The 27,964-nt window shown below is 34.7% G+C and overlaps 1 protein-coding gene across 2 annotated transcripts; it reads left to right on the top strand.

The window, feature by feature from the left end:
• Positions 1 to 8: 8 nt before the first annotated feature.
• Sec15 (exocyst complex component Sec15) lies at positions 9 to 27,670 on the top strand. 2 transcript variants are annotated; one of them, XM_071592404.1, is made up of 17 exons: positions 9 to 171; positions 798 to 963; positions 1,859 to 2,043; positions 5,284 to 5,385; positions 6,703 to 6,805; positions 8,796 to 8,874; positions 11,931 to 12,049; positions 12,150 to 12,233; positions 12,415 to 12,582; positions 12,663 to 12,734; positions 14,972 to 15,106; positions 15,863 to 16,038; positions 20,249 to 20,440; positions 23,124 to 23,415; positions 24,121 to 24,262; positions 26,762 to 26,948; positions 27,136 to 27,670. In XM_071592404.1, the coding sequence occupies exons 1-17, from the start codon at positions 77 to 79 to the stop codon at positions 27,260 to 27,262; spliced, it is 2,424 nt and encodes an 807-aa protein (XP_071448505.1). In that variant the 5' UTR covers positions 9 to 76; the 3' UTR covers positions 27,263 to 27,670. The 2 variants fall into 2 exon arrangements, with proteins under 2 accessions (XP_071448505.1, XP_071448504.1); XM_071592403.1 differs by lacking the exon at positions 9 to 171 and adding an exon at positions 455 to 596.
• The last annotated feature ends 294 nt before the right edge of the window (positions 27,671 to 27,964 follow it).

Below are 27,964 nucleotides of genomic sequence, written 5' to 3'. Positions count from 1 at the left end.
TATGGCGTCGGTCCTATGGTAAACATGGGGGCGTGAATAATGCTGATTTATTAACAATTTAAAATTAATTTAGGAAATGGAAAATCAAACTCAGGAATCTCGAGCTCAGCATCATGAATTGTTCTTGCAAGAAATTGAGAGTATTGACGACTATTGGGGATCCACATTCAGGTAACTTGAACTTAAATGCTTAAATTGTAAGACAAAAAGTTCTTGGCACGGTATCATTAACTTCTCTAATCTCTCTCTGAGAATATGACTACCCAAAGAAGAAAATACGTAGCGTCTCTGGACTTCCTGTTAGCTTTCGTGCGAAGTTGGAATCAAATCCACCGCTTCGATGTAATAGAAGGCAATACGCAGGCTTAAAGCAACTTGTTCGATCCAAGAGGTTTGCATCTGCGCACAAAACATGGAATTATAGCTTTTTCATATGCCTTTAGTGAGGCGCGGAGTTTGCGCCTTGAGCCAATATTCAACTAATGTACAATGAATGAATCAAGCAGCGACTCTCTATTTATTACTAAGCCAAACCATGATCATTTATTATACGAAATTGAAACCAATGACGCTAGTAGCGTTGGCTTGGTTATTCGGTATATTTAATTTTCAAATAATTGTAGCATATGCAAATTAATGGGGTCACATAGACATGTTACTTCAGAATGGATTTTGTTTGCTGCCTTGTTTAAAAATTGATAATTCTGGTGTCCGAGAATGTTACATTTATAATGATTTGAAAGGATAGTTTTATACGTCTATTAATAGTCGTTTCAAGAAAAATTTGCTTATTTCAGAGCCATATATGATGGAGACGAGCATCAAAAATTCATGGAACAGCTTGATTCCCGAATCAAAAGTCATGACAAAGATATTGAAAGAATGTGCAATTTTCATTACCAAGGTTTCATCGACTCAATTCGAGAGTTACTTCAAGTTCGGTCACAAGCTAAAAAGCTCAATGTAAGTAAATGATGATTTTTCTAATGGTGCCTGTCTATTATGTATCCCCTCTTAAAGAATTGCCAAACGTTGTGCATTTTCCCAAAACCTGACTTTAGTGGATTACATTTTAATTTCGGAGGACTTGCTTGAAATAAGATACAAGGTTTCTGTTCATGGTACTCTTCTCAGAATGATAATGATTGCCTCTGCCAGACCCTCATTCAGAATAAACGGTATTTTTCTAAGTAAGGTAACCTTGTGATTAGGGCTTGTAGTTTCTGGTCAGAGGGCTACGGTGCAACCATTGTTCATAGTGGCAGTACAAATACTTTTTCAGTTAGCCAGTGCTCTGGGTTTTTCTGGAGCTTGCATAATTCTCGTGTTGGGCACCTAAAATGAATTGGATTTAATGTGTTATGGCACATAAGCCTCGTTTATTATTATTCCATTGCTTAATCCAGAGCCAAACTTGACTATTTCTTACCACATTTTCCTCTCCTAAGGATTACCTTGCTCGTAATTGAGTTTTTTATGTCATTTTAAAAGTAGCTTGAATGGATGTGTGTCCCCTGAGTACCATGCATGGCAGAGTGGAATCACTTGAAATTAAAGGATGAGGATCATTTTAAACATCATATAACTTAGAGAAAATAATTATTGGACAAAAATTCTACGTGTGCACTGTTTTCCCCCTCAGTCTTGACTACCTGATGATGTTGTGGCCATTTTAATGAACCTACCTCCTTTCATTTCCCCATCAGTGAATGTTTAATTACCCTGCCAAAAATATGCTTATTTATGCAATTTGTAAAAAATATTTGTCATTACTATTTTATTTAATTGAAAAAATGGCTCTCTGCACAACTTACTTTGCATTGATATAATTTATATTTGTTAATGTCTGTAATCACAGAATGAAGTTGTTCAGCTAGATGAAGACTTACGTCAATCAGCAAGTAATCTTATTGCCAAGGGTGAGGAACTGGTACGTGCCCGTAAAGTTGAAAGCAACATTGCAGCTGCTATTGAAAATCTATCTCTATGCCTTCCAGTTCTCACAACATATGCAAAATTGCAGAGACAGATGAAGGAAAAGAGGTGATGTATAAACTTGTGGATTATTAAATAGAGTAACATATAAAATCATATTTTCCTCAGATATTAATTTTCTAAGATCTTCAAGATAAGAATTGGAAGCATACCTAATTGCATTCCTTGTATGAATAAGTTTCACAGGAAAATTTAAAAACTAGTATGAAATTCTCAAGCAAGTATTTTCAAGTGATCTGATTAGGATAAACATGATGGTAATGTCATATATTTTTCCATTCAAGGGATACCACCGTCAGTATCCCTTGTAATTACCATGAAACCTCTAGTAAACCAACCCCATATTCATATAATCCATGAATTCATACTTATTTTTTAACCCAGGCTAATTTGTTTAAATCATTGAATTGAGAATCTCAAATAAAAATTTGAAACTCAAAATTTACATACTATCTCAAAGCACCAAGCAGATTCACATGCTTACTGCATTTTTCCCCATGGTTGAAAAATAACTGGGACTTTTTAACACTTAGACTATGATACGAATGAAGGCAGGAATGAAGTATGTGGAATTGAAGAGTGGCCTATTGTAATGTTAGGTTTTGTTGGAGAGGCAAGGAGATTTTTGCTGTACTCTTGGATAGCCTGTGTCCATTCAAAACCTACCTTACCTGTTAGATTACTGATAATAAAATGTAAACATAATAACAATTTCTTTGCTCAAGATCTGGAATATGTAGATATAAGGCATGTCAAAGATTGGCACAAACTGAGCACAACTGACACAGTCTTCTTGCCAAATTCTGCTTTCAGAAATGCATTGAAATGAATTAGTCCATGAAAACTGTGCCTCCCACCTTCTCAACCCCCACGGCCTTATTTGATTTTATTTTCCTTAATGCCCTTTCTATCTCACCATCTAGTAAACTTTGAGCCAATCTATCTCTATCTATATCATATTTCCACTCTATGTCTAATCTTGTTGGTCTAATTTCTTTGCTTTAAAGCTCCTCTATATATTCTTACCACCTCTCTTGGATCTTTTCTGGTTTAGCTAATATTTTTGCTGAATATTATTTGTTGTTTGCAATGATTTTCCCTCTTACCTTCTTACAGAGTTTTAACCTTCCTTCATAGCGTACTAATTTCACTCTTTCTCTGTAAACTTTCCATATCCTAGCACTGCTCATTCCACTACACTTCTTGCACCCTATTTGTTTCATACTTCAGTTTATACTGATTTTACCCCCTTCCACAGAACTCAATATTTATATTCTTCCTTTTCCTTCTCACATCTATATTTGTACTCATCTCGTTTATAATTCATGGTTTTCCTAGTTCTTTTCGCTTATACTATTCCTGTAGTTTCTTTTGTGGCTTTCAATATTCCCAATTTAATGTGTTCCCATTTTTCCTCTTTAGTAGCCTGGTCCCTTTCCTCATTCATTATTTCCTATATAGCCTGCGGATACTTCTTTGTTGATCAAGTTAGTGCTTCTATTTCCTAAACCATTTTCCCTTTGTCATACTTTTGCATCTGACTTTACACTTCATTATTTCTAAATTATGATCTGAATATCTGCTCCTGGGAAACTGTAAATTGATCACATTGTTTGACAAATCTCTGCCTAACCATGATATAGTCTAACTAATGTCAGGCTGAATCTTCAGGCATTTTTCTTGTTTATCTAAGTCTATCATGGTGTCTAAACCATGTATTCATTATGATAAACACCTGTCTCCTGCAGGACTCTATTGCTTTCTCCCCACAGCCATACCGTATTCCTAAGCCGTAGTCCCCCACCTATCTACCATCTCTTCCTTCTCCTGCTCTTTCGTTTCAATCCCCCATCACTATAAAATGTTTCCCTCCTTGAACACTTCTTTCTCCTTATATTTGCTTGGTGGTGTCATATCTGAACAACCAATAAGTTTTTTGGTTCTGCTTTTACTTTTACTTAAAATATTCCATCTGTTCTTGTTCTATGTTAAATATGCTTCTTCCTACCTTTTCAATCAATATTATTGCTACTCCTCACTGGCTCTCTTCCCTCTGCTGTGTATTACTCTGTAACTATCACTCCAGTTATCCCCGATATCCTCCCATCTCACCTCACACAGCCCTAAAACATCTTTATTTCCTCTCTCCAACTCTTGCTTTATATATTTTAATTTCTTGCCCTCAACATTGTTTTAACATTCCCAGTCTCAATTCTACCTAATTCAGTCCTCTTCTGTATTACTACTGTCACTTATGCTTTGCATGAATTTTGAGAGATGTTGACTTCTGAAGCCTTGCCTCTCCCACTGTCAGTCAAGACATGTTCAATGCATCCGAGTCTGGTAGTTGCCAGGACTCATTTTCTCTATAGTGTGCAACAATCAATTTGAGGGATACGTAATTGAGTCTATTATTATGAAGAATTAAATATGTGAACTAAAAATAATCAATCAACTAGCCATTACCTTGTGTAATTTTTCAAATTGGTGTTTAGAGTGAACAAAGGATGAAATAGATTATTAATAAAAAAATGAAATAATCCTCCTAAACATGTCCTCCTCCTATATGTAAGATTCCTGTCTAATGCACCACCAAAAATGATGCCTAGGAGTTTATATTTATCATTTCCAAATATTTGCTGTAGCCTTCTTCAAAAACTGTAATAATAGGTGCTCTATTTCCTCTGAATGGGAAACTGGGTGACCCCATAAATAAGGTCAGGACATTGTAAGCATTGTCCTCTGCAACTTGTTATCTACCTGAACCTCTTTCTGTAGGCCTATGGTTTTATATAGTACAAGGGACTTATTTTTCAGTAAAATATTGGCATCCATTGTATAAATCTCTCTAACAGATTGACCTACTTCATTATCATCATCCCTGTCATCAATCCTATGATTGGTTGATGCATCTCTCCGTTCAATTATTTTATTAAATAGTCTATTACTGTCCGCAGATGTCTAATCATTATTGTGTACAACCTCCTCCTTACCTGGGCCTTATGCCTACCTACTACCAACATAAGAAAATTTCTCATATGAACCTGGTTTAAATCGATCCAGGTGTGACCTGCTAGAGCTTCGCACAAACACTATTGCATACTACTCTACAAAGTTGAAATAGATTTGTTGATTGCTGGTTAGTGCTATAGTGATCTAAACCATATGCTTAGTGTTATGTAGGATAGGTTGCAATATGAACATTTTGTATTTTTATTAAGGTAAATGTCACTCAAGATTATTTGATGGCTATGTAGTAAAAGCAATAATCATAACAATTGTTTACAGATACTATCCTGCTCTGAAGACACTGGAGCAACTGGAACACCTTTACCTGCCGAGGGTAGCCAACTATCGCTTTTCTCATCAAATGAGGGAAAATATACCAAAGTGAGTGGTTCAATGAGGCATACATACTATCTTGATATAGCTTGAAATTTGGTACTTTTTCAGAGTGCCCCTCAGAGCTTAACTCAAATAATTAATTTTGATCAATTAATTGGGCATTTGTTTGAGTTGCTGAGTTAAACTTTGCCTAGAAGGTTGTTGAATTTACTGAGCTAACTATTATCTAAATCATTATGAAGAAATAAGCTGTGCTCAGTTTCTTCTATTCATAAATTCCAATCTTTTGCATGCATTGACTATTTTTATGTTGTTTTAATTTTAATTGGTTTTCGAAAAATCTGTTAAATTGAGAATTGTCAGTAATTCTCAGAGACATGGAAAATCCATGAAATTATCATAGTTTTACTTTGAAAGTGAACAGTAGAACCCTTAACTTATTGAAGTTCCATCTTTATATGGAAATAAAACTACTGGGTAGAATTTTGCTACTTATTTAAAAACGTGACACATTTTTCCAAGTAACCATGTTATCATTCAATGTAGAAATACTGGAATCAATTTCCCAATTTATTTATAAATGTAAATGTATTTCTAATTATCAGCACCAGCTTACCTGGATAACTGGGTGCATTGAAATATGTGTTTATAAATTGTAAAAAAATGTATCAGTCTTTGATTCCTTCCACATTTGTAATCTTTACACATTTGTTCAATTTTTAGAAGAGTGGAGGTTTTGATGAAGTGCATTATTTTATTTTAATGATGTTGCAATTTAAATTTTAAATGCTAAAATTATTTGAATTAACTATTTCTGTTTTGCTCTCATGGTCATTCTAATGTTACTATTAATAAGGGTAGGGCAATAAATAACTCCGAAAACTGGATAGAGGCAATAATAATCACTGTAACTTCCGAAAATTTATTTTACTTTTCTACATATTCCCCCTGTGCATTCAGACTTTTATCCCATATTTATACAAGTCATTGATAGCTGTAAGCAAAGAAGTCTTTTGTTTGCTGCCACAGCCAAGGAGTAACCTCTTGGATTGCGGCATTATCATTTTCTAAACATTGGCCGCCCAATGATTTCTTGGGGGCTAAGTTGGGACTGTACAGTGAATGTTCCAAGTGTCCCAATGAAATGTTCATAAAAGCCACTGCGTTTGTCTTCCTGGTTCTTGAGTCTTTTTTTACCGACTTACCCCATATATTTAATGCATGCCTGCTATCAAATTAAGATTTTCCTAGGTTTTTTTAATTGCCTTTTATTATGAGTGTCAAAAGTAAAATAATCTTCATGTACAATTAATAATATGTATAAGTAAAATTGTCCATTCACCAATTTATCTTCTTTTACAGGCTAAGGGAAAACATCAAAGAGGCATCAATGTCAGATTTAAAAGACTTCTTAGAGAACATTAGAAAATTTTCACCTAAAATTGGGGAGGTGGCAATGAGACATGTGAGTACAGTAGTCTGCCAATATCTTATTCAATATTTTCCATTTTGGAAAAGGCTGCGATTATTACATAAATGAGTTAAAGGCCTTGGTATAATGTTAAGAAATTAATTTTGACGTATGTTAACATTAAACTTGTAAAAAAATTACAAAGTATTAAGCACTCATGCTTATTATGTGATTTTCTGTTAGCCTTCCGATGTACTTGTTGAATAGATTTGTGAATAGAAATGGAAAAATTGACTGATAAGTCATTTACTGGGATTGAGGAGAAGACTAAAAAAAGACACTGGTGCAAACAAAATTTTTGCAATGGCATGTCTGTAAAATACAACAGAAGATGTGGCAAATAATTGAAACCCATCCTTGGTTGCATGGTACTGGTATTGATTGAACCCTATATTTTAGAATATATTGTGTACCAAATATTGATTTCTACATTTTGTGATGCAGTATCTATGTTTCGATCCCTACATTTTCTTGTTTTGGTCTTCTTACAATGTTCTATAAGAAATGCCTGGATATGACTGAAAAGAATGATTTGAAGGAGGTTACGCTTTGGCAAGTTACTCCAGGAAAGGTTTACCTTAAATTATTTGGCACTTGATATTTTATTTAGACCACTTATTGTTCACGTGTTCTGTGCAATAAATGCACAAACTGGTGCAATCTGGCGGTGATGACGTGGACAATAGCCCCGCCCACTAGCGTTGCTAGTTGCCTGAGGCCCAATGAGCCATCTTTGCTTGGCGGATCATCAAACTGTGCGTATGGTGCCATTAATTTTGCTGTTTGTCGAAAATGGAAATTGATGAAATCCCGGAGCAACGAATCAACATCAAGTTTTTTGGTGAAGTGCGGTAAATTACTGAAATGTTGGCTGCTGTTTATGGTGCTAATGCTATGAAGAAATCATCCGTTTTCAAGTGGATAAAGCATTTTAAAGATGGTTGACAAGATGCCGCAGATGATACAAGGCTGGGACGACCTTCAACAACCTGCGTTGAAGGCAAAATTGATCATGTGCAGTCCATTGTCCTTACTGATTGTCGATAAACTGTCCAGGTGATAGCTGATGAACTGAATTTGGGAAAATCAACAGTGCACACCATTTTAACCGGACATGATGGATGGATCCTTCACCATGATAATTCACCTGTGCATTCAGCATTGATTGTTTGCCAGTTTCTGGCAAAAAAATTTTCCACCATCCTTCATCATCATCCTTATTCGCCAGATCTCACCTCTTTCGACTTTTTCCTATTCCCAAAATGCAAAAATGTGATGAGGGGACATCACTGGAAAGATGTGGATACAATAAAGTAAGAAACAACAAGAAAACTAAAAAGTCTAACTGCCGAGGACTTTCAGGGGTGTTTTTATCAGTGGAAAAAAAGATGGAATAAGTGCAATGAATGAAGAGTACTTTGAAAGTGGACAAAATCGAAGTAGACTAAATTTTGCAAAATAAAGTTGTTATGGCCTCATTACACTTATTTATTGGACAGACCTGTTATATATCACTCTACAGAAAAATGCATCTTATCAACTGCTGTATCTTTTCAATTGACTGTGATCATATGGTGTAATACTAAAGCATATCATAGTAGGAATGAGCCTAAACTCATGGAGCTCAATCACCTGCAGTAGAATTCATCAATGATGGCCGCCTGTTGGACCAGTTAGATGTTGATGGGACTTCCTTAACATCTGAGCAACACAACACTGCAGGTGCTCGTTGGAGAGGCTTTTACATCCATTGGTCATTAACAGCACATGTACTTCTTATTTACCCTTTAACTGGCAAAGTTGCAGTGAGTGAAGCTGACAAATTTTCCAAAAAATGCCAACGCTGTATGGGTTCTCAGGGTAGTTTTATGAGTTTTTAGTTACGTGCTGCTGCATCTGTGGAATAAAAAAGCGTGTATGTAATGCAAGGTATGCATTTCTTTTGTAAATATTGCTCATTATTACTGTTCCAATACATTTGCAGACTGGAGAGCAGATAGGAACAGATGCCAGCATAGTCGGGAGGAAGAAACGTAAGATTCCTTCTCAGAACTCATTCCACAGTGAGTGAAAAATTACCAATTTCTTCTGTTTTAATATTGCATGGTTAATGGATTGGCTGTTAAATTATTTGAAGAGCCTTTTCAAAGTCTTGCTTTTATTCATGTAATTTTGATCGCATGCTGTTCTATTTTGTCAAACTCCACGTACCATTTAAAGGGAAAATGGCATACATTGCCTGAAGTTAGGCTTTATTTGCTGTTGAAACCTAATAAATATGGCATTTTCTGTGCCTTTTTTTGCAAATAACTTTTAATTTATTGCTATTTATGTATAGTTTACAATTGTAGTATAATCTACATCACATATGAAATACAAAGTATTGAGAAAATCAATACAACATAGAATTACAGACAATCTTTGTCATATACCTTAGTGATATGATCTTTATACTATACAATAGTAGTATAAATTAATAATTCATACATGGAATATGAGGGTGGTCCCATAAGTACCTGGCCTGACTTAAAGATACCTACATGGCAGTAGTTGTTTTAAAAATATCATTGTAATAAAAATTATGCAATCTATAAAGCATATGTTTCAAGTTTGAAGATACCACGTTGTTTAGTATTTGGGTGTCAGCCATCAATAATGAACGTTTTCAGTGAATTTGTGAAAATGGAGAAATATGGTCATCGTTATTTGATGCAATACTTTTATTTGAAAGGCCTCAGCCCAACCAATATAAAAGCCAAACTGGGTGCTACTCTAGGTGAGTCTGCTCCTTCGTTTACAACAGTAAAATATTCGGTAGCAGAGTTTGAACAAGGCTGTACGAGCTGTCAAGACGAGCATCGCATTGGTCGACCAAATGAGGTGAAGACTCCGTAAACAATGAAGAAAATCCACTAAGTGACTTTGGATTATTGTCGACTGAAAGTGCCCGAGCTAGCAGGCATAGTAGGCATTTCAAAAAGTGCAGTATATTGCATATTAACTGAAAATTCGGACATGAGAAAGCTGTGTGCAAGATGGGTGCCGTGTTTGCTCACACTCGAGCGAAGCCAATGTCATGAAGATGTTTCAATTGAGTGTTTTGCAAAGTTTCACAGCATCAAAGCAGACTTTTTGTGCCATTTCATAACCATGGATGAAACATGGGTCCATTACTTCACACCTGAGGCAAAAGAACAATCAAAACAGTTGATTCAAAAGGGAGAACTGGCTCAAAAGAAGGCGAAGACTGTTTCATCTGTAGGCAAGGTCATGGCGTCAGTTTTTTGGGATGCGCGTGGAATAATTTCCATTTAATATCTTGAAAAAGGAAAAACTGTCAATGGCGAGTATTATTCGAACAAATTGCAATGTTTGAGCAAAGAAATCAAGAAAAAGCGGCCGCATTTGGCTAAGAAGAAAGTGTTGTGTTGTCAAGAGAATGCACCAGCTCACAAATCCGTTATTGCCGTTGCTAAATTCATGAATTAAAGTTTGAATTGCTGCCTCATTCACCCTATTTGCAAGATTGAGCCCCCTCAGATTATTTGCTGTTCGCAAACTTGAAAAAATGGCTCGATGGTCAAAGGTTTTCCAACCTTGAAGAAGTGATGTCGGCAGTTAATGGCTCTTTTAAGGAGCCAGGCAGGTCTTATTATACAACGGGTATTGAACTTATAGAACATTGCTGGGAAAAGTGTTGGGAGCTGAAAGGAGATAGTTGAAATATAAATACATTTTTCCAAAATTTTTGTGTGTTCTTTGTTGAGTCGGGCACTTAAGGGACCACCCTCATACTCATTCTGCTCCCTGCCTAGCCAGTCAGTTCTGGCTTGGCAGCAGGTGCCACATGAACAGAAATGAGAGCTTAAAGTGTTGCAATTATAAAGACACATATAATGTGTCACATTTTGTTCCAAGCCCTAATCCACGGTATAATTAGAAGTCTTTTTATTCTCCCTTTCACAGCATTTACTGACTGTAATATTCTTAAATCTTTTGCTATTTCATAAAAAATTAGAGCTACAGTAACCTCGTAATTTTTTCCACCTTGATTTGTATGAAATGTGTTTGTTATATACTTAATATTGTCCCTTAATGGTGATTCCTTTTTATTAAAATCAGGTATTTTGTATTTGTCATAAAAATAGTTTCATATTGTGATGCAATGTCTATACAGCCTGCCTACCGGCAGAATTCCTAATTTTTGAAAGATATTTATTCCATCTAGAATATTTGTATTTTTTGATCTAGCCTCGGACATTTTCTGTAGGATTTTTTACTGTTTATTTTTTAGTATATTAATTTTTGTGGAACCATTGGATCCCCATACTGTTATACCATATCTTAAATACTCTGAACCGCGTTGGTTATTCAAGTCTTTATGAGATCCTCCTTTGTAAATAGGTCTGATGACAGTTTTTTTTAACCATTAGGGATTGTTGCATTGCATATTTAATGATTTACAATGTCCTTTCATATTGGTATTATTTTAGGGCACCTTTTCAGGTCCATTATTCTAATACCATCATGACCAATTGGTTTCATATCCATTTGTTAATTATCTTATGTATGTTAACTCTGTTGCTAAATTTATTACTATGCTATTTACCTGATTCTTTGCATTTACCGAACTCGGTGGAATTTTACAATTATCTTTCAGGCAAGTTATTTCTTTGGTGAAATGTTTAGAGAATCTGGAAGTGATCTCTTTAACAGATTATTTATGACCAAAATATCTTATTAAGTCTTTATCTGTATTGCACTTCATCTTCCTGTTAAACTGTTTATATTACTCCATATTCTTGTACTACACATATTTTCATTAATTTTATCTGTGTAAAGTTTATTTTTAGCTTTCTTTATTTCATTGTTGACATGGTTCCTATATTTCAGTTAGTTTTTTCTATATATTTTATTAGAAGCTGAGTTTTTCCATTTTTTGAACAATTTATCCGAATTTGTTATCCACTCCTGCATTTTCATACTTCTCATTTTAGTATTTTTTTTAATTTACTATAAATATCCTGCATTAAATTTACAATAGCCTTTGCTTGAATTTTTAATATTTTTCATGTCATCATTGTATACATATTGATTTTTTCCTCTTAATTCTTATTAGATTTAACTGAAAATGGTACTCAAAAGGAAAGTAGCTACGATGCTGATGAAGATTTAAGTGCTCAAGACCTCATTGACTTTTCACCCGTTCACCGTTGTCTACATATATATTCTGTTCTCGTAAGTCTAATGGTTATGCATAATTCTGTTTATCATTGAATATTTATATTTGAACATTTTCTGTGTGCATTTCTCAAATTGCTTTGTTTTAATCAAACAGGGTTCTCGTGAAACCTTTGAAACATACTACAGAAAGCAAAGAAAAAAACAGGCTCGTCTAGTTTTGCAGCCTCCAACAAATATGGTTAGTTGACTATTATCTTATGAATTCCAATGGCTAAATGAGTACCTTCATGCTCTTCTTGCATATAATGTAAACGTTCAATGTTTCCTTAAGTGCCTAGTTGTTATCAGTTTGTCTCAATTCAATTTGATCTTAATAACCATTGATTTAAAAAAAATTAATTTTTGAATAATTTTTTTAGCACGAAACCATTGTTGGATACAGAGCATATATACATGGAATTGTGGGTTTTTTTGTGGTAGAAGATCATATCTTAAATACTGGCAATGGCCTTGTTAATAGGAGCTATCTGGATGAAGTCTGGAGCATGGCTCTTTCAAAAATCATAAATGCTCTCAGGACACACTCAGTAAGTAGTTATGTATTTGGATTGAATATTTTAAGTTTTCTTGTTTTCAATATATTTTCTGAGATTCATTTTTTTTACAGGCCTATTGTACCGATGCAACTCTGATGCTAAAAATAAAAAATCTTATAATGCTCTTCATTACAACCTTAAGGGTAAGATGAAATATAAGGTTTTCATAGTTCTGTTTTTAATCTAATGTAGTAATGGTATTTAATTCAAATTTTAAATTTCACTTAACACTTTCATTTCTGATGACAGCTAAAATATTTAAATACCACAATGGCTTTTTCCAGTGTGACTAGCTGTTGTGTAATAGATTTCACTTCATTGTGGCACTACCAGTATTGGTCCTTATTGAGGTGTTCATGGAATGAGTGTTTTAAACTTTAAAATATTAGAAATTATTTATTGCTTGGCACCCTTAAATGCTGCTTGATAAGGTGTGCCAATTCTTTCGAACCATTGGGGCCATTTACCTCTAGTTAATTAAATACCAATGATGAAAGATAACACAATGAAGAAAATACGACACATGTATTTTTTCACTTACAAAAAATATTTTATGAGCTAATGGAAAATGTTAACCTTTGGACTAAAAGACATTGAAAAAATAATAGTTAGTAATGCAAAAAACATCTAATTGTCAAGTGCAATATGAAAAGTCTGTGGCAAGGGGTTTAAATCCCGGTCAAGACAATTGAATTTTACACTTTGAAATTGTTGAATTTTACATCTGTGGTTGTTAAACACAATAAATGTAATGAGAATCTTATCTCTGATTAAAGGCAAGAATTCCTTGCTGGAGAATTTTTATAAAATGCATAATTTTCATATGTATTTGATCAGTTTTGGCATCACATATTTTGCTATATTGATAATGAATGTCTGCACATGTCCTTCATTAAAGTTTAAGTTTAAAAGATTAATGAGAGATTGGTCATTAAATGTAGAAGTGATTAAATTTGTTGAAATGTTGGCGAAAATAGTTTGATTCTTTTTCTTGCATCCATACCCTTGTGCTCCTGATATTCCGCCAGAAAAAAATAAATTTTCTACACACCCCTAAAAACTTACATCCTGAAAATATGATGTTTTATAATTTTGTATCAATGGGAGTAATAGCTACTCAATTTATTAATAATATATCTTTCTCTATTAGTAGCTTTTTCAGTGAGCAAAGTTGGGAAATTCAGTGAGTGTGATTATCTCAGGTGTATACTGAATGCATATGAAGACCTGTATGCCAACCTAATAGCAAAAGGGAACCTGGCCCAATATTCAAGTGCATCCAATTGAGCATTAAGTGGTATGATCTCAGCACAACCCAAAGGCATCTGAACTCAGCCTTATCCTGACCAGCACATTGTAAATGGGCATCCTTGTCCAATGGAGGGCTACAGCCATCCGTGTGTTTATAGCATCCGCATTTATTATCATGGTTAATCACCAAAGTGCACACTGTATTTTACCCCAAACTGTTCAAGAAATGCGTTTGTTTTATGAACATTATAAAAAGCACATGATAAGCAGTCCTTGAGCAATATTCGCAAGTGCTTACTTGCAAATATGTTAACCAGCTACCTGAAAATCCATTTTTTTTCTCAGTACCATCTCAAATTCTAATCCATTACTTCGATGTAAGTCGTTTTCTTGGTATTAACTCTGTAATTGAAGTGAGTAGAGGTAATAGCTCTACAGTGGTTTGTTAGGTAATAATTTCACAAACAGAAAAATACTTATTCAGGAGCAATAATCACAATTGAACGCTTTTATTTTCTAAGAAATAAATCTACTTCACTTCCCTCCATCTCAATGATACTTCATTCCATGCATTCAATCACTGAAGAAAATGTGTATAGTTTACAAAGCTAAGGCCAAACCAAGTGGTTGGGAAATTCATGTTTTACCCCTACTAGCCAGGGCTGACAAATATTGATGACTCCCAGAGAACAGTCTTACAAAATTCCTTCCCTTCCTTCTCCAATTGGAATTTTCAGGTCGACCTGTATCAATGCATATGCTTTATCAGATAGGGCTGAATCAGGGCCATTTGTTGAATGCTTACTGGTTCTGGTGGTCATTGATTTCAGGACTGACTGAATGCTAAACACTTACCGATATCAATTGAACAACTAATAATGTTTATGTCACAATAACTTCTTTCACCGCAGTGAAGTTCATTTCCATAGGATTTATTTAGCTGGCATTTAAATGTAACCTCATAGTTTCCCTCACTGATGTCAATTGCCAGTGATGCAGCTAATAAATAAAACTTGTTGGGTAGCATCTTCTCCAGAAATTGCCGCAGTAATTTTTACATGATTTAAACCAATTGGTAGATGTCTGCATATCACTTGTGAAACTCAAAAAATGTCTGTTTGTTTTGTAGAACTATGGCTACACAGTGAGTCAACTCTTTGATCTTCTGCATGAAATTCGTGATCACTACAATGAAGTCCTCATGCAGCGATGGGTGCAAGTTTTTCGTGAAATTCTTGATGAAGAAGATTTTCTTCCCATTCAAGTGAGTTGACAGTGGAATTTTAATGGCTACATATTCATCACGAAGATTTAACCATAAAAAATGAGTTTCATTAATGATAGTCATTAACAATGTCATCACATTATTGATCATAATGATCCCTGAAATCAAAGTAGTAATTTGCTTTTTTCCCTGAAAACCATTCGTTTGGGAAAGGATTGTTGCCATGTCTTGTGTGCTGACTTCCTGCCCTGAGGATCTGGGTTTGAATTTTGCTAATAGCATAATTTTTCAGAGGTATCCCGAGTCTTACTTAAGTGTCATTTGGATAAAAAGTCACGTGATGCGTGCCCTTTGCCAGTTGAGGTATTAAAATGTGTGGCATCTTGGTGCCTTTAATTTGGAGTAGGCTGAACTCAAGGCTGGACTTCTATTCATCATTCTTCAATTCCCTGAATATTCTACCTTCATCAAATGACCCACCTATTTCTAATGGAGCAAATAGCCTTCTCTGTCAATTGACTCCCGCAATCACTAATACTGCTATTAAATTCTTTCCATGGATTTATATTGCTAGTCATATCATGAAACTCAGAAGTCATTATTTTTATCCTATTTTTGTACTTTTCCTAATATTAATTCATGTGTTTTGAAATTATAAGATAGTTATTTAATTATAGTTAATGTTTATTTTTCACTCCTAAATTGGCATTATTTCTTAAAAGAATACTGTTTACCATTAGCTCAGCTGTTTATGATTCATCAATTATATAATTGTGAATTTAATTTTCTGCATAGATTTTAACTCGAGAAGAATATGATAAGGTGCTGGAAACATTTCCTTTTAGTGAAGATGTAGCTGGTCTAAACTTTCCTCGTCGTCTCCCTTTCTCTTCAATGGTGCCTAAGGTATATTATCAAGTGAAGGAATTTATATATGCCTGCTTGAAGTTTTCCGAGGATCTGAACTTAAGGTAATCACTATGTAAAATCAGCCATGGAAAATTTGAATTACCAATACTTTTGCTATAGCAATTCCTAAAAATATGCAGGAAATATAGCTGAGTTTGCAGAGTATCATGTCAAGGTCCACTACATTTCATATTTTCAGAGCTCAGTAAAAATTATTTTATTTGGGTGTTTGTAGTGGTAAGTAACACTTCCCCTCATGGTTTAAAGTATCCCAGGTCCCAAGAATCATAGTTATTTCTTTGTACTTATCTGCTAAGAATACTCATAATTCATGCTTAAGGTCAAGGTACTTGGAGATATGTCAGCCCGAATAATACCTTGGACATGTATGTAATTTGCCATGAAAAGTAAATAACCATTCATTTTTAATTGAATTTGAAGTTCATTTTCACATCATGTATTTATTCCCAAATATATGTTTGTATCTTTATGATTCATTGAGAGATAGGTAAGATTTAGATAGGAATAGAGGAAATCCTTACCCAAAGTTGACTTTTTAAGTTTCTGGTAATCATTTTACTGTACTGAATTGTAGCCAATATTATTTTTATTAAGTAATCTACTGATTAAGGTAGATTTTGAATGAACACAACTACCAATTAAATATTTTGTTACTCCAAACAAAACACAATCTAGCAACCTACTCTGCATCAAGTCCTCCTTCATCTCTGTCTACTTCCTTCCACCCTTCATCCCATCCAACATCCCTATCCTGTTCCTGCCCTTTCCTCATTTGCCTAACATTCTCCCCTCTATTACAGTCTTTAACATGCCACTACCGATCAATATGCCCTTCATCCATTTTTCCTGCCTCCATAGGATTTCTCCCAACAAGCCCCTCTCCTCACCCACCATACCAAGTACTTCCTCATTTGTTTGCTTTTTGTCCTTTGTTTGTCAATCCTTTGTTTTCCTTTTAGTCCATTTCACCTTCTCCATCCTTCACCACGCCCACATTTCAAAAGCCTTCAATCTACATCTATCCTTTTGCTTCAGTGACCACGTTCCCGCACCTTACATAGCTACGCTCCATATCAAAGTTTAGATGAGTCTTTTCTTAACATCCTTACTCAACTTCCCTGTCATCTACTCCCTCCTCCTTGTGAAAGCCTCGTTCCCAAGTGCAATTCTTCTCCTTACGTCCCTACTACTTTGACCATGTTGGTCCAAAACTCTTCCAGGATTCGTAAACTGTTTTACCTGCTCTTTTTTTTACCCTCCTATTTTAATAGCTTAGTGTTTTTCTTCTGGAAAATCACATAACCTTTGTTTTATTTACATTGATTCTCATCCCGTATCTATCGCACTGAACTTCCAATTCACTCAGCTATGCTTGCAACCCCTAGGCTGACTGACAAACTAAAGCTTGGTCATCAGCAAACCTAACTGATTTTACGAATTCCGCTCCTACTTTCATTCCTATCTCCGGTTCTTCCCATGGCTCTTTAATCATTTCTTCAACATGTATGTTGAACAGCACCGGTGACAATGAACAACCCTGCCTTACACCTCTTCCTCACACTGCCTATCCGGATTCTCCATTCCCCACTCTCACCTGAGCAGTCTGAGACAGGTCCAGGTTGCGCATTAGTCTCCTGTCCCGTCAATCTTTTCCTATTTTCTGCAATATACTCAAAGAGTTTTTTCCAATTCATTTATTTATTTATTTATTTATTCAGTATAAGTCCGAAAACAGCACATTTAGGCCTTTACATCAAACTATTAACAACGATAACAATGTCACATTTACAAACACCCAAGCCCTAGATGGAGGGAAACTCACCCAGGCGGGAATCGAACCCGCGACCCTTGGAATGGCAGACGAGGACGTTACCCCGCCGCCACCGGGGCCAAAAGCCTCTTTCACTCTATCAAAAGCCTTTTTGAAATTTACGAAACAGGCAAATACGTCCTGATTGTATTCTATATTCCTCTTGATTAGTGATCTCATTACTTCAATGGCATCCCGTGTGCCTCTCCCCTTCCTAAACCCAAACTGATTATCCCCTAAGTAATCATTTTCCCTACTCTCCATCTTTTTGTTGATGATCCTGAGAAATACTTCAGCTGCATGGGGAATCAAACTTATTGTTCTGTAGTCCTCACTTGATGTAGCCTTTATCTTTTTCGGAATAGGAACTAACACTGATCGCACCAATTCTTCCAGCCAGATTCCTACCTCTTAGATACTACGAATCAGTCCATATAGTTTCTTCCTCCCAAATTTTCCTAAACCTTTTAGTAGTTCAGTGCAGGAATGTTGTCTACCTCAATGGCCTTATTTGATTTCATGTCCCTTAATGACCTTTCTAAATCATCGTGAAGTATGCCTGGACCTAAGTTATCTTCCTCTACGTGATGCTCTCTTTCTATGTCTAACCTTGTTGGCCTAAGTTCTTTACCACACTGTTCTTCAATATATCCCTTCCATCTCTCGTTGATCTTGGCTGCATCAACTATTATCTTACTCAACTTATCTCTAACTGTTAGCATCTTCCCTTCTTACTTCCCGATAGTGGTTTAACCTTGCTGTATAGCGCACCAATTTCACCCTTCTTCTGCAAACTTTCCATATCCTTGCGCTGCGTCTTCCATCATGCTTTTTTTGTTGCCCATCTTTAATTATTATTTAACTCTTTGTAATTCCTTCTGTCTAGCTCTGTGTTTACACTCTTCCATTTTCTTCTCTCATCTATCTTTCCGATCATCTCATCCATGATCAATGGTCCTTTTCCTATTCACAGTTCCTGTAGTTTCTTTTGCGTCTTTTGATTTCCCTTTTTTGATATATTTCCATTTTTCCTCGATAGTTCTCAGTTTTTTGCCTTCATTCATGATTTTTTCAACAGTCAGCTGATACTCCTTCCTTGTCACACCATTTAATGCTTCTACATACCATGTTCTAACCCGCCGCCTTATCTTTTTGATTCAGATGCTACACTTCACGACTAATAATTCGTGATCAGAGTCTGCATTCGCTCTCGGGCACTGTGCAAATTGATCGCACTGTACCCGAATCTGTACTGTAATCTAACTGATACCTTTCTGAGGTCTTCCTGTAGCCAATATATGAGAAAGTAAATTATAAGTGCAGATTGAAACTATTGATGATGGTGTGGGTAAATGTGTTTAACTAAAAGTACTGAAGCTTTCTTCATGAAATTCATTTCATTCCGTTGGGTCATTTGCATATATGGTCCAAAATTTCTCATATTAGAAAAAATACCAAAAATGTACATGCCTATTAATTTCACATTATTCGTTTTCGTTTCATCAATGCTGAACTTGTGGAGAGGTGATGGTTGTTAATTCTTTTATATTGTGATTAACATACCCAATTAGGTACTCATTCTCTAAGAATTATGTGTTCAACTTAAAATGAGTTGAAAAAGTTTGGTAATTTTCCCATAATTCATTCCAGTAATTTACCAATACATTTAAAAATTCTTCAGATTACTAGTTTTCTGTCTCTAGGCACCAATCTATTAATTTTTTTCCTGCTGAGATCCCATTTGAATTTTTCACAGTAAGTTATTTCAATGATTTCAACACAGTAGTTACAGGTAATTTTGTTTTTCCTGGAATGAAGTTTAAGAGGTAATGTTTGTACTCAATTTTCCTTCCATGATGATGTATGATTACTTTTATGTCTGTTTTTAATGTATTAAACAAGTGCATATGCAATGCCATCAGTAGATCCCATATCTGAATGGAAACTTTGTGGAAGATTGGTTTTCAGACGTCAGGCCACTATAAATTATATGGAGTTAACCTATCTATTTCAAATGAAGAGCATGGATGGCAGTGGTTTACTTCATATTAGTCATGCATAGTATTAAGTTATGGGTAGCTAAATGCATTAAATATTGATGGTCTTTCAACCAGTACACATATTACCTTTTAAATAAAAAAAACTTTGGCATCTAAATTTGGGAATTGTGTCATTATTCAAAAAACCATTAGATTTACGAATTATAGAATAAGGAAGTCATAATTTAGGGATATCTCCTCTCTTTTTCAGCAGTATCTTTTCAGGTATCATTTTAAATCTTAATTCTAGTGTAAATCTTTCAAATGTGCCTTAGAATATTGATGTGAAATATTTTGAAATGGCTATTAAAGTGGAATAAAGTACAAGTACAAAATGGTATTTGATTTGATATTGAATTTATTGTTAAATTTTTATTTCAATTGTGATTCTTATTTTAACAGCCAGGCAGAGGTTGACGATACCATCCGAAGATCTACAAATCTCTTATTGACCAGAACATTCAGTGGCTGTTTGTCATCAACATTTCGCAAACCAAGTCTAGCTCTTCTACAAGTCATTCAAATTCTCATTGATACTGGTTACTTAGAAGAAGCCACTGTGTACCTGGAAGAATTTGTTTCCAACATTACCAGGTTAGAACCTCCTACGAATATACCTATTTAGCATCAACTCCAATAATCTTTACCTTATATTCAATTTGGCCACCATTATAGTGTACAATAAAATCCTTAAGATTACAATAGTTGCAAGCATATGACTGTATTTCATTTTGTTATCTGATGTGTAATTTAAGTATGCTGAGAAAGGTGGCCCAAAATAATCCGTGACGACTAATTAATTTTTACAATTGTCATAATTAAATTGAAAGGAAGCATTTGATATTGTATTTAATCTACAGGATCCTAGAATAGTACTTAAATTGAAGGGATGAACGAAATATAGAAATTAAAAAGTATATTATCTGTAATTAAATTCAAAGTTATTGGAATTTGTAGCTCCACCAATACTGGTATTATTTTATAATACAAAATAGTATTCACAAAGTTTTCATTAGTGGATTAAATTAAAATGAAGAGGCTGGTTTTAATTTGACCTAATGTAAAAAAAATTAATGCCTAGTGGCAACTAATGTTATTAATACTTTTTATTTTCATGTAAAGTATTATAATTAGTATATAGTCCTGTCAAGTTTATTGATATCTTTTGGTTTTTACTGTTAATTGTCAGTAGTTAAAAGATAACTCAATCAGCAGTCTATGACTGAAATCTTAAATATGGGTAGAGGAACCTTAAAAAAATATTTCTTCGGTATTGTATTTGCTATATTGGCATTGTTTCTCTATCTATTTGTGCCATGACTTTGTTGCTTCTGTGCATAAATTTAATTTGGAACTGATTTACCCCATCAAATGTAAGTCTTCCCTAATTTAGTTGAAAACATTATGGAGCCATTTTTCACACTATGGAAATAGTTGCATTTACAAATTAAAAGTTCAACTATTAATGAGATAAATCTCCCACTTTTATAAGTAATGTAAAAATACTTGAATATGGAACTTTCCTGATTAATTTTTCTTATTTTTATTGGACTGGTGATACAGATTCTGGAATTTTACTGTTTAAAAACAGAATCATAAAGAATTTTAAGTTAATTAACAGAGAACAACCTTAACATTGTGACATCCTAACACTTGTTAGGATCTTCCAATGTTGGTGATTTAAAAATGCACTTAGGGAAAATGTTGCCTACTTCATTGTGCTATTTTTTAGGAAAGACCATTGGCTCTACCCATTGTGTAGCTCTTATGATCGAACTAGAGAAGGTGTACCAATGTAGTATAGATTGTAACCTCAGTTACAAATGTTTTTAAGCATACTTGAATGTTTGTAGTAGCTATTTTTACAAAGCAATTGATGTATCCTTTTGCAGTTATTTATGTCTTACATTTGGAAGTAAGATTCGTGAGATACATGTAATATTTACTTATTCAAAATCTCAATTAATCATGTGAAGGTATTTTGCTAACAATTCTGAGTTATAAATCTTAACAAGAATTGAGTATTGAATGAAAATACCTGGACTAATTCCAATAAAAAAATGCAGTGGAACCTCACGTAATGGGCACCTCACACAATGTGTTAATTGCCTAACAAGGAAGAGATATATTTACACAAATGACTTGCTTGCTTGCATGAGTGATATTTCTCATAAAAAGTGAATAGGCGAGGGGATTCCCGGAATAATTGTGCACCTGCTGCTTCAGTAATTAGTTCTGCTAGTGTCTTAGTTTTGCAAGTGATAACTTAAAAGATTTGGTATTTTCCTGGCGTATCAGCTGCGTTAATTCCTCTCGGGTCTTCCACCGGGTTATATCCTCCCATCTCGGGCGATGTTTCGATGTCCGGCTCGATTAAAACGTCAGCCGAGATGGACTATGTAACCCGGTGTAGGAACTGAGAGGAATTTGCGTAAGTGATAACTTATTTTTCTAAACTTGTGTTCATAAGTACAGTATTTTTGATTAGATTATTCAAAGTTTACATCACTAATTAAGGGAGTAATTTTTTAGGGTACAATATTTTTGCTTGATATGCAAATTACTCACAATGTAAAGTTCTAGTTAAGCAAGGCTCCACTGTAATTTTCTTTGAATAAACCTTGCACACAATTTCTTTTTTGCCATGGAACGCATCATATTTGAATTTAATTAATATGGGAAAAATTGTTTGCGCCATACTAGAGTTTTTCTTATGCTTGTTAAATGATGTTCCGCTGTAGATGCAAACTCTGCAGAGCTAGGCATTTTGATCCTCAATATTTGAATCACACTCTGATTTGGTAAATTCACTTCCAAAAACAAAACAACAGCACCTCAGGAATTATAGGGTGGCTGCCTCGAATTAGTTTTGCAATTTTCTTTATTCAACATTACATTGCCTCTGGCTCCTTAAAATACTTCACAGTGGCTTTGTTAAATAGTGTGAAAGAGGGAAAAATTGCCTCTTTATTGTGAGAGGCTGTGTATACATTTGTAAATACCCGGTAAATCATCAGATCAAAGTATTGCCATACACCCTTGGTTATGTTTATTTTAAAAGAAGAAGCTCTGATTGGAAGTATTTTAATTCCTATTCTTGCTCTTTTAAAACCAATCACATTGTTTGATGAATTTTTTTTGTCAAAATTAAGTGGAAACTGAAAATCTTTGTTAAAAATTAAAAATTGAGAACTACTTAATCATTGGTTTGGAGATAACACTTGGAATAAAGGTTATGCAGATGCACTTATGATGTTGCACTATTTATGTTTGATAGTGTTGGAAGTGAAGGTTCATGGATGGGCTCAACATCAGCAAGCAGAGGAGTCCTTGGTACCACTTCAAACCAAGGATCTGCCACCTCACCTCGGGGGAGAGGTATGTTCCGTGTGGCAAGAGATGATGCTGAGCGTCAGATATGTGAGAAGCTGCAGATGAAATTGGATGAATTCTTGGAGTTGGAGAATTACGAGTGGCTGTTAGTGGAGCCGAAAGGCCATGCCTCAAGCTTCATTGTGGATCTCATAGCCTTTCTTCGAAGTATCTTCATGTCCTTTACCAATTTGCCCGTAAGTAAATACCTTCAATGGTATAATGGATAATTTCTGGTGACTCACTCTTTGTAATTAGCTAGTGAGTCATATCATACACCAGTTAACTCCTTCATCAATAGCCTCTATATCTGTACTTGTGACTCAAGGTTCACCTATTGATCACTGCTATAATGGGTTCTTATCAGAGGGAGTAATTTTTTTATCACTTACCTATCTATTCCCCAGAACTATTGAATCATTAATTTAACATTTGAGTTGAATTCATGAGAATCCTGGATTGAACCTACACAAAAACCATAATGAAGTAGAGTCTATATATATCACTGATTCTAAGGTATATTTTATGCATAATAACTTATCTGTGATAGAAATAATTAGGCCACCGTTGGTATTTCTTAACAGATTCAGTTGAACTCTTATTAAAAATTAAACCTTAATGCTATAGGTGAAGATTCAATTTTTTTCTTTCAAGAATATATATTCATAAATTAAACTCCACAACTTTATTCCTGGAAATTCCAATTTTTTGTCCACTCTAATCCATGGACACTGTTGCATCACACCAAACTGACATTTTATGGAGAACATATTTTCATAAAAAGGAATCCATAAAAAGTGTGTGTGTTTTGATGATATATTATCCCAAAATTATGTTTTCATGAAAAAGTATGGAAATAGTTATTATACCAGAGTAAACATGTATGTGTATTTATATTGCAGGCTGAGGTGGCTCAAGTTGCCTGTAAATCAGCATGTGATCACATTGCTAAGTCAGTGCTCAGGATGATGCTTGCAGATGATATAAAGCAAATATCGTTGGGTGCTCTACAACAAATAAACCTGGATGTCATTCAGTGTGAGCGTAAGTATTTTTAAAATTTCCATTTTTTTCATATTTCTTTACCTATTTTCTCTGTTGAAAATTCTATACTGCTGCTCCAAAGTGAGGTCAATCTAAGGCCTTTTATTATCCCTTAATACTCTTAATTTTTAATTCACATGGTAAAAAATATTGAAAACAACTGTTGTAATATTAAGTGTAATTGATGTTCACTTTAGATCTTTAGAAAGTTTATTTTTGGTGTGGTCAAGGTTTATGAATAAGTATGGAATGTACGGTAGAATCCTGATGTAAAGAATGCAACATATAATAAGAATCTTGGTATAATGTAATTCTCAGGGTAGAGTTTGTTACCGTATAATGCATGTACATTTAAAATAAATTTGTAATAGTGGGAACTACATGTTGTAACCTCAGTGGCTGTTTGATATTGTAATAGGCTTAACATCTTATCACACGTTGGACCATTATGGGTAATATTCAAATGCCCATCAAATTATAAATTTGCTTCTTCTTGTACACTTTAAAAAATGCAATGCAAGCGAAACAAAAGCATGTAGTAATCCCAAATTTACATGGCCACCACCATGAAAGTATTTATAAGACAGAAATCAATTCCTGGCACATCTAAGAAAATAAAAGAAGAAAATTATTTTTATTGCAAATATATAAATGTTGTTTATAAGGGTTGTTTCATCTAGACAATGCACCAGCTCACAAATCCGTTATTGCAATGGCCAAAATTCATGAGTTAAAGTTTGAATTGCTACCTCATGCACCCTGTTCGCCAGATTTAGCCCCCTCGGATTATTTTCTGTTCGCAAACTTGAAAAAATGGCTAGGTGGTCAAAGATTTTCCAACCGTGAATAATTGATATTGGCAGTTAATGGCTATTTTGAGGAGCAAGACAGTTCTTATTATGAAAAGGGTTACAAACTCATTGAACATTGCTGGGAAAAGTGTACAGAGCTGAAAGGAGATTGTGTTGAAAAAAAAACGTTTTTTCCAAAATGTTCGTGAATTCTTTGTTGGGTCAGGTACTTCTGGGATTACCCTCGTAAGACGTATTATTATTATCATTGCTGTGATATCACATGTGCCTCTCCCCTTTCTGAATCATTTTCCGTGCTGCCCATCCTCCTAGTGATGTTCCCAAGGACCACTTTAGTTGCATGCAGAATCAACCTATTGTTCTGTAGCCCTAACATGTGTCTGCTTATCCCTTTTTTGGAGTGGCAACTAACTTTAATCTGACAAAATCTTTTGGCCAAATCCTACGAACTAGTCCCAAAAAGTTCTTCCTTCCATGTTTTCCTAAACCTTTAATTAGTTCCACTTGAATGTTGTTTACTCCAATGGCTGTATTTGATTTTAGTTCCCTTAATACCCTTTCTGTGTCACCATCAAGTATGCCTGGACCTAAGCCATCATCATAATCCATATCATATTCTCCTCCTTTCTCTAAGTTTGCTGGCCTATTGTGCTTATCATATGGGTCCTATTTCTTCAATCTCCCTTGGTTTGATCAATATTTTTGATGAGTTTTCTTTGATTGTATGTATGGATTTTGCCTTCTTTCTTCCTGGCAGTGATTTCACTGTCCTGTACAGCATGCTAATTTCACTCTTCCTTTTAAACTTTCTATATCAACACACTGATATTCTATTCTTCCTCCACTTTTCTTTTGCTCTATTTGTTTCCCTCATCTGTTAATTATTCAACTCTTTATGCTTCCTTCTCCTTGTCTAAATACATGTATTCTTCCTATAGTTTCTATTGAGGCTTTTGATATCCTCATATTTAATATGCTTTCATGTTTCTTCTCTATTACCCAGCTCTCTTTCCTTGATCATGATTTTCTCTACAGCCTAGCCATACTCCTTTCTTATCTTTCTGGTTATTGCTTCTACATTCCATTACCTAACCCATCTCCCCTGCCTTATCCTTTTGAATAGGACGCTACATTTTCTAACTACTAAATTGTGATCTAAATCCATATTCGCCCCTGTGAAACTGCAAATCGATCACACCGTTCCTAAATTTCTGCTTAACCTTAATACAGTTTAAGTAGTTCCTAAAAAATGCCTAAAATGGAATAAATATTGATAATTACACTTCAACTAACCAATCTGATTTGTATATAAACAAATGCATGCACTCTCATGAATTGAAAAACAATCACCTAAATGAAGTTAAATTTTGAGACTGAAATAAGTGATAGTGCCATATTTGTTCTAGAACTTCTGAAAAGTATGTTGATATGCTTTTTAAACTCTCAAGAAAAAGTTTCAATCTCTGTTTAGGTCATCCTCTGCATGGTATCCTCGGAGGGTATTAAACTCTGTTGATGTCTAGTGCTTATCCTAGTTGATAATTCTTCTTCTTTTACAATGCTCCTTTATTTATGGATCTTGAGCTGCTAGGCCAAAATAAAGTATATTAGAATTTAAATATAGCTTAAATATGTTAGGAAATGCTGGCAAGTCATTTTTTTGTTTTACCTGGAATTGATTTTACAGAGTTTGCTGCCTCAGAGCCAGTTGGTGATTTGGAGGAAGGTGTTTTATTGGAGTATTTTTCTGATTTACGTCAACTCCTGGATTTGTTCATGACTTGGGATTGGTCTACATATTTTCATGACTATGGTCAGGAGGGTAGTAAATATGGGAAGGTCAACCCAAACACAGCTATAATTGTGCTGGAAAAGTAAGTGTGTGTTAGGATTCATAAATTGGATTTGGCGTGAGAAAATATAATGATCATTGTGAGAATCGTATATTCTTTACATTATGATAAGTGATTCGTGGCCATTAAGTAATACATATTTGAGGAAAGTGAGTTTTCTGCCATAAGTAGTTATCCAAATTAATGCTTGAAACTTTTCTCATTATAGGTTACGTGAGGCTGACAAAAAAACTGTCTTCTCCGTACTTAAGAAAAGTGAGAGAGACAAAAAGAAGTTGGTAGAGACAGTACTGAAGCAGCTGAGGCAGTTAGCTCAGACTGCTCAGGCAACATAATCATTGTACTAATGATAATAATTGTGATTTATCAATAATTTTTACCAACTACAACATGTAATTGGAAATCCATGGTGCCGTGATTTTGCCTTCACACAAATCCCTGTTTGGACCATTCCTTCATTTAAATGGTATCGAAAATGTATTCCTCTTATCACAAAGAGAGTATATTGTGAAGGCCATTTCCCAACTTCCACTAATGTTTAGCTTGGCATAGCCAGTTCCAACATTTCTCCTGTGATGACCCTGTTGGAAAACATATTTGTATATCTATATTTTTATTTAAACAACATGTAATGAATTATTGTAATATGTACAGTAATTACTTCACAAAAGCAAACCCAGCAACTTCCAAGTTAATATATTGTTGATTGTAATTCATAAATAGTGTTCATATTATTAATTCTCAGAATTAAAAATATTCTAGTACATTCAAAGTTGAGTATTCATTTCACTCAAACCAAGAGTAACTCGCAAAATCATTCGCCTTGACTGGGACTCGGATTTTTACGCTCTGAAATTGTTGCATTAAAATGCACATTAGCGGATGACTCCGTTAAAAGTTACTGTTGCGGCATCTCCCGCAGTTTCTTTGGAATTTGTCAAAGGGAAAACACCATACGTGTTTAAAGTTGGCTTTTAACCTCGTGGACAGTGGCGCCTCGCGCACGACTACGAATGCATGTGACATTGTATGTACGG

This window comes from Hetaerina americana, unplaced genomic scaffold, assembly GCF_022747635.1.
Source record: "Hetaerina americana unplaced genomic scaffold, ioHetAmer1.1.p SCAF_5, whole genome shotgun sequence".
NCBI classification, from domain to species: Eukaryota; Metazoa; Arthropoda; class Insecta; order Odonata; family Calopterygidae; genus Hetaerina; species Hetaerina americana.
Note: the sequence above shows the minus strand (reverse complement) of the source record. Positions and strands in the feature narration are given on the sequence as shown.